The following is a 12,798-nucleotide window of genomic DNA, read 5'->3' as shown; positions in this document are numbered from 1 at the left end:
CAATATCATTCCTTCTCTGTCCTGGAACTGCCTTCCAAATGGCATTCAGAGAATATTTAAATGCCATAGAGTCATAGTCGGAGAGATGTAAGCACGGAAACAGACCCTTCGGTCCAAATCGTTCATGCCAAACAGATATCCCAACCTAATCCGTGTTGTACATCTCTCTGACTATGACTCATTTGACAGCACTTGGCCCATATCCCTCTAAACCCTTCCTATTCATATACCCTTCCAGATGCCTTTTAAATTTTGCAATTACACCAGCCTCCTCCATTTCCTCTGGCAGCGCATTCCATACACACACCAACCTCTGCATGAAAAATTTGCCCCTTAGGTCCCTTTTATATCTTTCCCTTCTCACCCTAAATCTACGCCCTCTAGTTCTGGACTCCCCCACCCCAGGGAAAAGACTTTGTCTATTTATCCAATCCATGCCCCTCATGATTTTATAAATCTCTGAGGTCACCCCTCAGCCTTCGATGCTCCAGTGAAAACAGCCCTAGCCTATTCAGCCTCTCCCTGTAGCTCAAATCCTCCAACCGTGGCAATATCCCTGTAAATCTTTTCTGAACCCTTTCAAGTTTCACAACATCCTTCCAATAGGAAGGAGATCAGAACTCATGCAAGATTCCAACAGTGACCTAATCAATATCCTGTACAGCTGCAACATAACCTCCCAACACTTATACTCAATACTCTGACCAATAAAGGTAAGCATACCAAGCACCGCCTTCAGTATCCTTTCTACCTGTGGCTCTACTTTCAAGGAGTTATAAACCTGCAATCCAAGATCTCTTTGTTCTGCAACGCTCCCATGATTTGCTGTACGTAATAAGGTGGTTCACTGCCTTAAGGGTAGTTTGGCATGAGTAGTAAAAGCTAGCCAAGCCAGTTGTGCCCATGTCCTGTGAATGAATTCTTCAAAAATGATTTCTGTAGAATTGTCCGAGACTTAACTTTGATGTTCAAATAAAAATGTGTAACACATGAGACATTAATTCTTCCATTAATTTAGCAGAAAGGTGTTAAAATGTGATATTTGTCAAGGGAAGGGCAATATTATTCAGGAGATAATGATAAATGCTTCTATATCCTTGGCTGTAGTACTGAGAACAAGACTAGGTGTACAAGACAGCAAAAGAATTAAAATTGCTAAATTTCAAGATGACGTTAAATGTTTATAATGCCAACTTCAAAATATCTCAATTTTAAAGAAACTGTAAATGTAAATTTTATGTTCTGGTAACAAATCAATTAGCATTTGTAAATGGAGAGAAAGATGTAACATTTTTGGTGTGAACCTTTTTATAAATTTCTGGCTTGTTATAAGTGTAAGTCAAATCTGATTGGTAGAGGTGTGTTCTCATGGAGAATGCACCAGAATCTATTAGCCAAATTTGCACTCTTCTTTCATCATATAAATGGATGTTTCCCCTCAAATTTAAATTCTTACATGTGGTCCTCATGTCTGCGAGATGAAAAGTTTTGACAAACTATCATTTCCAGTAATACTCAATTCTCAAACAAAAAATATTTTGTATGTGAAACAATTAAATGTAAATTTGATTTGGAAAAAGTGCTTGATGTGAAATTTAGAGAATAAAATGCTACTTTTTCAAGACTCTCATACAGAAATGTTTTTGTTCTAATTAGAAATGTTCATATTTTTGTTTTGTCTCTTCCTGACCCCTTATCTAAGGTTGTCAAGAAAGCTGATCTGTTACATAAAAACATGGTGCAGCAATTGCAAGCAGAAAGAGCTGCACTAGCTCTTAGCAAAAGCCCTTTCATTGTGCATTTGTACTATTCATTGCAGTCTGCCAACAATGTTTACCTTGTAAGTATATGCTTTTTTTTGTCAGGTGCATTTAATTATGGGAAATAACTGTTAGAAGTGCTTAAAGGAGGTTTTTTATAACGTAACCGCTTCAACGTATATGGTGCTATTAACTTCAATAAGTGGACCAAGTTACATTGCAAACGTGAAGATGAAATGGACAGTGAAATAAAAATGGATCAATTAGGAGGGATGACTCGATGCTTCCACAACGTGTTGACTATAAGAAGGGTCTCAAAGGGAGAGGGGAAGAGAAGAGATCAATTAAGAATTCCAGAGAGTTAGGACTGAGGTGCAGAAAGTATGGATGCTAATGGTGATGAAGGGAATGTAGGTATTCAAAACAGGCTAGATTGAGAGAATTGAAATTGTTGTTGTCTTGCTAATAGCAGGTGTGAAAGCCATGGAATTTTTTGCAGACGTGCATCCAGGCTTTTGGGGAAGCAATTAATGAAATAGAATATACTAGCTGATGAGTCTTTTTTTTAAAAAAAGATCTGCACAATTGCTAGACATGTAACTGTTTTACTTTTATGCTACGAAAGATAAATACAAGATACACACAGAAGGATAAACAAAGCAAAGGAATACATGATCTGTAGGACCCTGGATCAGACAGGATCTAGATTGTGGGTGGCACAGTGGTTAGCACTGCTGCCTCATAGTGCCAGAGACCCGGGTTCAATTCTCGCCTCAGGCGACTGACTGTGTGGAGTTTGCACATTCTCCCTGTGTCTGCGTGGGTTTCCTCCGGGTGCTACGGTTTCCTCCCACAGCACCAAAAATGTGCAGATTAGGTGAATTGGCCACGCTAAATTGCCCGTAGTGTTAGATGTAGGGGAATGGGTATGGGTCGGTGCGCTTCGGCGGGTCGGTGTGGACTTGTTGGGCCGTAGGGCCTGTTTCCACACTGTAAGTAATCTAATCTAATCTAAAAGTAATCTAAAAAAGATAAGCATCAAAGGTCAGACAGACCTTGGTAGGCACGTACCTCAGTCCTTTAAGATATTAGGACTGATGGATAAAGTGGTTAAGAAGGTATATGGTATACTTGTCTTCATTAGTCGAGGCATAAATTTTAAGAGTAGGAAGGTAATGCTGGAACTGTATATAACATTTAGGCCGCAGCTAGAGTATTGTGCGCATTTCTGGAATCCATGTGATAGGAAAGAAGTGATAGCACTAGAGATGGTTCAGAGGAGTTTTACCAGGATGTTACCTGTGCTGAAATATTTCAGTTATGAAATTTGGATTGACTGTTGTTGTTTTCCTTAGAGCAGGAGAGGTTTGAAAAGGAACATAATGGACTTGTATAAAATTTGTAAGGAGCATAGATGGGGTAGACAAGAGGAAAGTTTGCCCCTTGATGAAAGGATCAGTAACCAGAGGTCATACGTTTTTAAGGTAAGGGAAAAAGGTTTAGAGGAAATAGCAAGAAAAAAATTTTCACTCAGAGGTTGTTGGGAATCTGGAACTCACTGCCTGTAAGGGTGGTAGAGGCAGAAACCATCATAACATTTAAGTATTTAGATGTGCACTTGTGATGCCAGGCATACAAGGCCACGGTCAAGTGCTGGTAAATGGAAATCTACTAGCTAGGTAGTTGTTTTTGACTCGTGAAGATGTAATCTGTGTGTAGGCGAGTGACGTCACTGCTTGGCACACCCTCCTCATTCCTGAAGAAGGGCTTATGCCCGAAACGTCGATTCTCCCTTTCCTTTGATGCTGCCTGACCTGCTGTGCTTTTCCAGCAGCACGTTTTTAAGCAAAAGACCTTAAGGACCTTTTTCTGTGTTGTAGTTCTCTCTGACTCTACTCCATGACTAGCTTCATAGACAAAGAGAAAATAAACCAATCCTTTTTTTTTCCCTCAGGTGATGGAGTATCTCATTGGTGGAGATGTAAAGTCTCTGCTTCATATTTATGGCTATTTTGATGAAGACATGGCTGTAAAGTACATCTCTGAGGTCGCTGTTGCTTTGGATTACTTGCACAGACATGGTATTATTCATAGGTACAGTAGCACTGAATTAACAGATATCAAGTGTAATTATATATAGTTATTGTCTTGTCTTATCTGTATTACTGTGCTCAACTTTTCTTCAACTACTGTTGTTTCAGAATACAGCTGCATGTAGTTTGAGTTACATCTGGTATTTTGCCCAATTGTGGGCTTTCTTTAAAACTGAGCTAAGTTGATGAATGCTGATAGGGTAAATAATTATGAAAAACAGCATTGTGATGTCTGTGTTCCTGATTCAAGTTCCACTTAGGACTTGAGCCCAAAAATCGAGGCTGACATTCCAGCACAATGAGGTAGTGCTAAATTGTTAGAGACAGTCTGTTTTGAATGAAATGTTAAATAGAAGTTCCATCTATCCCTTCAAGTGGAGGTGGAGCTATTGTAAGAAAGAGCAAGCAAGTTCTCTGGTGTTTCCGAGAGGAAAAAAATTATTTATCAGTCAACATCACAAAATAACAGACTGTGTCTAGTTATTACCACATTTATATTAGATGTGCACATACTGCCTGCTGTGTCCTTCAAAAAGCACTAGCAGGTGCTTTGAGATGTTCAGAATTCATGACAATCACTACATAAATTGAATCATTTTCTGCTTCCTTTATCCAAGCACCTTGTCTTGCTGTAGCAACCATTGATCGAGAGAAGGTGGAATGTCAACTGTCTCTTGCTTTTTATTCTATTAGTACAAACATCTTGAGTCACAATGTAGTACCCTGTTCAGTTGTTCAATTCTTTGAAAACCTCTCTAAATTTAACCACTACTTGTTCTATTTTCCCTCTCCCTTGCCACTTTCTGTCCACATTGGTGTCTTGTACACCCTGATTCCTTAAGTTAACTGTTGGCTGTTACATTCTTTAATTACTTTCCTAAGGCCTTATAATTTTCTCCTTTTAAGACCCTATTGTCAATCCTACCTTCTTAAAAAAAAACGAAACTACCTGCTTTCGTCTTATTTGGCTTGATATGCTTTTTCCTTCAATTGTGTCTGTATGGAGTGTCATGATGTTTATTCCTGCATTGAAACAAACTATATTAATACAAGTAGTTGTAATGTACCAAGGCATCAGGGATAAGGCTGTTGATGCACACTATATTGTAGGTAGTTCTGTATAAAATAAACTTTGCATAACAATATTCGTTACACAAATGTCAGTTATCTGTATCTTAAATTTGCTGCTAATTTGTGATTTATATGTTTTTCCGAATTGAAGTATTAAACTGGGGATCTGTTCTATCAAATAGAATATTTAGTTGCTTTTCTGTGGCCCATTCTCTGCTGGAATGTAGATCTGAAGATGCCAATTGTTCTGACCTCTGATCTTTCCTCATGAATGTCAATGCTGTCTTGAATTAGAAGCAGCAATATGCCACTTGGTTCCTTGAGTGTGGTCTGCAATTCAATACATGCATGGCTGATCTAAATGCCAGTAATTACAAGCCCAGCCTCTCCAGTCTTTCCTCTTTCGATAAACCACCCCCTGTTCCATTCTTGGTAGTGGTCTAGTAAACTGTCTGTGAAATGCTTCCACTGCAGTTGCATCTTTCCTTTGAAGCTGAAAACCATTACTGTACATATTAATCCAGATGTGTTCTCAATAATACCCTGTATAATCTATAAAAGCAAATCCTCGTACATTAATATTCAGTTCCCCTCCGAATAAATGAAAACATTCTATGAGCTTTCCTAATTTTTTGCTGTACCTACATAGAGTCATATAGATGTACTGCATGGAAACAGACCCTTTGGTCCAACCCATCCATGCCGACCAGATATCCCAAACCAATCTAGTATCACCTGCCAGCACCTGGCCCATATCCTTCAAAATCCTTCCTATTCATATACCCATCCAAATGCCTCTTAAATGTTGCTATTGTACCAGCCTCCACCACTTCCTTTGCTGGCTCAATCCATACATGTACCACCCTCTGTATGAAAATGTTGCCCCTTAGGTCTCTTTCATATTTTCCCCTCTCACCCTAAACCTATGCCCTCTAGTTCTGGACTCCCCGACACCAGGGAAAAGACTTTGTCTATTTACCCTATCCATGCCCCTCATAATTTTGTAAACCTCTACAAGGTCACCCCTCAGCCTCCGACACTCCAGGGAAAACAGCCCCAGACTCTTCAGCCTCTCCCTATAGCTCAAATCCTCCAACCCTGGCAACATCCTTGTAAATCTTTTCTGAACCCTTTCAAGTTTCGCAACATCTTTCCGATAGAAAGGAGACCAGAATTGCACACAATATTCCATCAGTGACCTAACCAATGTCCTGTACAGCCACAACATGACCTCCCAACTCCTGCACTCAATACTCTGACCAATAAAAGAAAGCATACCAAATGCCGCCTTCACTATCCTATCTACCTGCGACTCCACTTTCAAGGAGCTATGAACCTGCACTCCAAGGTCTCTTTGTTCAGCAACACTCCCTAGGACCTTACCATTAAATGTATAAGTCCTGCTAAGATTTGCTTTCCCAAAATGCAGCACCTCGCATTTATCTGAATTAAACTCCATCTGCCACTTCTCAACCCATTGGCCCATCTGGTCCAGATCTTGTTGTAATCTGAGGTAACCTTCTTCGCTGTCCACTACACTTCCAATTTTGGTGTCATCTGCAAACTTACGAACTGTACCTCTTATGCTCGCATCCAAATCATTTATGTAAATGACAAAGTAGAGGACCTAGTACCGATCCTTGTGGCACTCCACTGGTCACCAGCCTCCACTCTGAAAAACAACCCTCCACCACCATCCTGTTTTCTACCATTGAGCCAGTTCTGTATCCAAATGGCTAGTTCTCCCTGTATTCCATGAGATCTAACCTTGCTAATCAGTCTCCCGCGGGGACCTTGTTGAACACTTTACTGAAATCCATATAGATCACATCTACCGCTCTGCCCCTATCAATCCTCTTTGCTCCTTCAAAAAACTCAATCAAGTTTGTGAGACATGATTTCCCACGCACAAAGCCATGTTGACTATCCTTAATCAGTCCTTGCCTTTCCAAATACATGTACATCCTATCCCTCCAAATTCCCTCCAACAACTTGACCATCACTAACGTCAGGCTCACTGGTCTATAGTTCTCTGTCTTGTCCTTACCACCCTTCTTAAACAGTGGCATTACATTTGCCAACCTCCAGTCTTCCGGCACCTCACATGTGATTATCGATGATACAAATATCTCAGCAAGAGGCCCAGCAATCACTTCTCTAGCTTCCCACAGTGTTCTCAGGTACACCTGATGAGGTCCTGGGGATTTATCCACTTTTACCTGTTTCAAGACATCCAGCACTTCCTCCTCTGTGATCTGGACATTTTGCAAGATGTCACCATCTATTTCCCTACGGTCTATATCTTCCATGTCCTTTTCCACAGTAAATACTGATGCAAAATACTCATTTAGTATCTTCCCCCATTTTCTGTGGCTCCACACAAAGGCTGCCTTGCTGAATTTTGAGGGGCACTATTCTCTCCCTAGTTACCCTTTTGTCCTCAATATATTTGTAAAAACCCTTTGGATTCTCCTTAATTCTATTTGGCAAAGCTATCCCATGTCCCTTTTTGCCCTCCTAATTTCCCTCTTAAGTATACTCCTACTTTCTTTATACTCTTCTAAGGATTCACTCAATCTATCCTGTCTATAACCTTACATATGCTTCCTTCTTTTTCTTAACCTTTTTGATTCGTGCAGTAAGCAGATCTATCTGTATCTTCAAGCTCTGCAATTTCTTACCATTTAGACAACACCGTTGACTTTCATCTTCTGTTTGATGGTTTACCACATCTTGGTTCAAACATGGACAAAGGATTTGAATTCCAAGTTGAGCTGAGAGTGATTGGATTTGACATAAATGCCACATTTGACCATGTATGGCATCAAAGAGCAAAACGTGAGTCATTGAGAATTGGGGGACTCCGACCATCCCATTGGTGGGAGTCAACAACAAACAGCACGGAAACAAGCCCTTTAGTCCAACTCAGATGTCTGGTTGGCATGGACCAGTCTGACCTACTTCCATTTGCCAGCATTTGGCCCATATCCCCCTCAACCCTTCTTATTCATCTATCGATCCTGATGCCATTGAAATGTTGTAATTACACCAGTCTCCACCACTTCCTCTGGTAGCTCATTCCATACACTCACCACCCTATGCTTGAAAATGATGCCTCTTGGGTCTCTTTTAAAATCTTTCCCCTCTCATCTTAAACCTCTCCTCTGGTGGCTCCCCCACCCTATCAAAAACACTTTTGAATTTTTACCCAATTCATACCCCTCACGATTTTATAAAGCTCGATAAGCTCACCCCTCAGCTTCTGACTCTCCAGCCAAAAAAAGCCCCAGTCGATTCAGCCACTCTTTGTAACTCGGACACGCTGATTCTGGCAATGTCCTTGTAATTTTGTTCTGCATCCTGTCGAGTTTGACAACATCCTTCCTGTAGAAGGCTTACCAGAATTGTACAGTGTTCTAAAGGTGGCCCTCATTGATATCCTGTATAGCATCAGCATGACATCCCAGATCCTATACTCACTGTTGCAATCAATTAAGGCATGTGTGCCAAATACCTTCTCACCACCCTGTCTACCTGTGACTCCACTTTCAAGGAACTATGCACCTGCACTCCTAGGTCTCTTTGCTTCACACCACTCCCATGGTTCTAACATTAAATGTTTAGTCCTGCCCTGGTTTGTCTTATTAAAATGTAGCACTTTACATTTGTCTAAATTAAACTCTATCTGCTACTCCTCAGCACATTGGCCCATCTGATCGAGGCCTTGTTGTACTCTGAGATAATATTCATTGTCCACTAGACCAGCTATTTTAATATCAGCAAAAGGTAGACTCCAGCAGTTCAAGAAGGCAGCTCACTACCATCTTCTCAAGGGCAACTAGGAATTGGTAATAAATGCTGGAGAGCCAGTGACACCCACATACCACAATGAAGAAATTTTTAAAAACTTATTAACCTCCTATGTTCATAGTCAAATCATGTATATAAATGATAAAAAGTACCAATTGTTACGGAGCATTGCTGGTTTCAGGCCGCCAGTCTGAAAAGCAACTCTACTGTCACCCTCTGATTCCTACCTTCAGCCCAATTTTGCATCCAGTTGGCTTGCTTCCCCTAGATCCGATTTGATTTCAGCTAAGTAACCAGTCTACCATGTGGAACTTTTTCAAACATTTTGATGAAGGCAGAGTGGTAGACGTTGTTTCTACATATATGGAATTCAGCAATGTTCTTTATCGCATCTTCAAAAAAACTCAATCAAATTAGAGACACGCCATTTCCTATACACAAAGCCATGTTGACTATCTCTAAAGAGTCCTTGCCTTTCCAAATGCATGTAAATCCTGTCCTCCAGAATCTCCTCCAACAACTTACCCATCAATGACATAAAGCTCATTGGTTTATTGTTCCCTGGCTTTTTCTTACAGCCTTTCCTTTTTAATTTCACCACATTAGTCAGCCTCCAATCTTCTGGCAGCTCACCCATGGCAGTCAAGGATATAAATATCTCAGCAACGGGCCCAGTAATCTCTTACCTAGCTTCCAACAAAGTTCTGGGAAATACCTGAATTTATCTACCTTTATGTTTTAAGACGTACAGCACCACCTTTCTGTGATTGGAACTCTTTAAGATGTCACTATCTATTTCCCCACGTTCCCTAGCTTCCATGCCCTTATCCACAGTAAATAGTGAAGTGAAATATTCACTTAATATCTCACGAGTCATTAATTTATTGAGGTTCTACTTTGTTGTTTGCTGCCAAGTCCCTCATGTTGATTATGCTAGACCTTTTCTTGTCCTGCGATTGGTGCCTATCTGGATTATGAAGGACAGATCTTCTGCCTCCCATTGTAAGTTCCTTTCCATTCCTGAGCAGATGTCCTAAACCTTGGCAGTAAGCAGGCAGCGCGGTCTTCAAAACCATTGCATTTTACAGGAGAGAACAGTGTCAATCCCCTCACTATACTGTCCCTTATCACCACAGTATTCTTTTTAGATAGTTAGCATTGGCAAGTTACCTCATGATTTTAGCAGGTTGGGGTGGGTGGGTGGCCTTTCATAAATTGAGGGAACAGGTGGGCATCACACCATTACCAACATTCCAGAAACTGCAATTGTTGAGGGCAGAGTAATATGAATCAGAACTGCTCAACCAACCCCATAGTCCCAGAACACCGAAGCCAAGTGTTGTCATAGCTTAAATCTGCAAGGATTATGTATAGCTGAACATAGCAATACAGGATAAGAACATGCCATAGCTACAAAAATGTTGCTTGCCAATGCAAGAAAGTTCAATAATCTCAAGGGGCTACATAATCATCTGCTAATACTATGCACGTGTGTCTGATTTTAGTGCACATCACTTGGGAATAAACCTGCTGTTGATACTCAATACTTTGTTTTATTGTTGGACTGGGTGTGTGAAAAGAAAAGTCAAGGTGATTAGAAGCAACTCCTGACCAAACCCCCACCCACCAAGACAAAATGTGGTATCTCAGTTGAGATCAGTAACAATGAAGGATCAAAAGGGGAGACTTACGGCTCATCACCACGCGTGATATGTATTTCTGACATTGTTCCTTGGGACAGCATAGAAAGATGATAAAGGTGATTGTACGGAGTAATTTTTATTACTTACCTCCTCTTTTAAATTGTAACAACCGTATTTTTTTTTTTAAGAGATCTGAAGCCAGACAACATGTTGATTTCAAACCAGGGCCACATCAAGTTAACTGACTTTGGCCTCTCCAGAGTTACTCTGAACAGAGGTAGGAACAAAATGGGCTATTGTAAAATTTTATGTAATTTAAATCTAGTACTTTACTCCGAAATAAATGAGGAGAAAGTGAAGACTGCAGATGCTGGAGATCAGAGTTGAGAGTGTGGTGCTGGAAAAGCACAGCTGGTCAGGCGACATTCGAGGAGCAGGAGAATCGACGTTTTGGGCATAAGCCGGATGTTTTGTTTCTGATGAAGGGCTTATGCCTGAAACTTCGATTCTCTGACGTTTCTCGGGTGCTGCCTGACCGGCTTTTCCAGCACTGCACTCTTGACTAAGAAACAACTGAGACTGTGTTCTGTATAAGCATACAAGTTAGGAGCAAGAGTAGAACATTCAGCCCCTTGTCTCTTCTCCACCATTTGATAGGTTTATGACGAATCTGATTGTGAATACAATTCTGCCTTCCTGTCTAGTCCCAATTTTCTTTGACTGTCTTGTTAATTAAGAAACTATCCAACTTATTCTTAAAACTATTCGATGATCCTGCCTCCACTGATCTCTGGGAAGAAAGTTACACAAACCCTATGAAAGAAAAATAATTCTAATCCCTATTAAATAGGAGATCCCTTATTTTGAAACTTTGTCTCCCTCATTTTAGTTTCTCCCACAAAAGGAAGCATCTTCTCAGCATCAAACCCTTCCGATCCTCAGGATCTTGTGTCTCTGTAAGGTCATCTTCTCATTCTTGCAAAATCCAGTGGATCTAGGCCCTAACTTGTCTAATCTTTTCTCAGACCCTAAAACTCCACCTTGTACAAATCCTTGGACTCAGTTGGTTGAATCTCCTCAACTGCTTGTAATGTAACTACTTCAGTAGGTTGACCAAAGTTCACTGTACTCCACATGTCACAGTAATATATTAGTAAAATTTCCCACCTTTGTATCCATTCCCTTTGCAATAAGTATTGACATATTTGCCCTCCTAATCACTTGCTGTGCCTGAATACTAATATTTTGTGATTCATGTACCAGGATACTTTGCTCCCTCAACATTGCTGTATTCTTCAATCTCTCTCTACTTAATGAGTTGCTGTTCTTTTCTTCAAAGTGGGCATGATCACATTTTCCCACAAATTTCTCTGTCTGCCACATTCTTACCCACTCATGAAACCCATCTAGAATCATTTTGCATATTATGTCCTCTTCACCAATTGCTCTCCTGACTGTCTTTGTCTCATTGGAAAATTTAGCAACCATATGGTCAGTTCCTTTTATCCAAGTCATATACAGAGGAACCTCAATTATCCGAATACCAATTATTCGAAAATTGGTTTATTCAAAGGAGATCTCGAGTTGCAGACAGAAACATTACATCAAAGATGTGTGTCCAACACTGATCGTGCCTTTTGTTTACGGAGTGCAGGTGCTGTCTCTAAATGACTAGCCTCCTCTCTTTCTCTCGCTCTTGCTCTCTCGCGCTCTCTCTCCCACACATCCCCTGGACGTCTACAAACCCCACTTCCCCAGACAATGTCTCTAACCTTGTCCTGTACAGGGCACAGATGGAACCTGTCAAAAAGTTGTATATGTGTGTTCTATTTGGAGTCTCACCCTTCAAAAGGCAGTAGCAGCAGCAGTCTTGTTGGTGTCCAGTCCGGTTGCCTCAGAGAGGGGGTTGGGGGTGGGCAGGGGGCACGGTTTGGGGGTAGGCGGGGGGGCGGTGTTGGACGCAGTTGGGGGGCGGGTGGGGGCTCGCGCGGTGTGGGACGGGGTTAGGGGGGCGGGCGGGGGCTTACATGAGGTATGCTGCTATTTAGTGTCTTGAATGGGGAGCAGACCTAATAGAAAATTCTGAGCCGCAGAGGAGAGGTATTGAATTGATTAACTGATTAATTATCCGAACGAAATAGTGCCTGCCCATCTCGTTCGGATAATTGAGGTCCTTCTTTATTAATATAAATTGAAGATTTGAATGATTCAGCACTAATCAATTTTGGCGCGGCACTTGTTATACTCTGCCAATCTGAAAATGTTTTATCTACATTACTGTTTTTTGTTACCTACCCAATCTTCTATCCATGACAAGTTATCCCTATTCATGAACTCTTATTTAGTGTAGTAACCTTTCATGTCAAATGCCATCGAGATGTTCAAGTGTAGTACATCTATAGGTTCCCCTTTGTCCATGTT

The 12,798-nt window shown here is 40.9% G+C and overlaps 1 protein-coding gene across 4 annotated transcripts in view; it reads left to right on the top strand.

Annotated features, from left to right (window-relative positions):
- Positions 1-12,798, top strand: part of mastl (microtubule associated serine/threonine kinase-like) — a 44,352-nt gene that overhangs the window by 2,253 nt on the left and 29,301 nt on the right. For 2 of the 4 annotated variants that reach the window (XM_072576010.1, XM_072576008.1), the window contains exons 2-4: positions 1,703-1,840; positions 3,715-3,854; positions 10,566-10,654. In XM_072576010.1, coding sequence (XP_072432111.1) covers positions 1,703-1,840; positions 3,715-3,854; positions 10,566-10,654 — 367 coding nt within the window. Of the gene's footprint in view, positions 1-1,702; positions 1,841-3,714; positions 3,855-10,565; positions 10,655-12,798 lie in introns of those variants that run through there. The other 2 variants (XM_072576011.1, XM_072576012.1) reach the window with 2 other exon arrangements.

This window comes from Chiloscyllium punctatum, chromosome 8 (genome assembly GCF_047496795.1).
Source record: "Chiloscyllium punctatum isolate Juve2018m chromosome 8, sChiPun1.3, whole genome shotgun sequence".
NCBI classification, from domain to species: domain Eukaryota; kingdom Metazoa; phylum Chordata; class Chondrichthyes; order Orectolobiformes; family Hemiscylliidae; genus Chiloscyllium; species Chiloscyllium punctatum.
The sequence above is the reverse complement of the archived record's forward strand: the minus strand, read 5'-3'. Positions and strand labels throughout refer to the sequence as shown.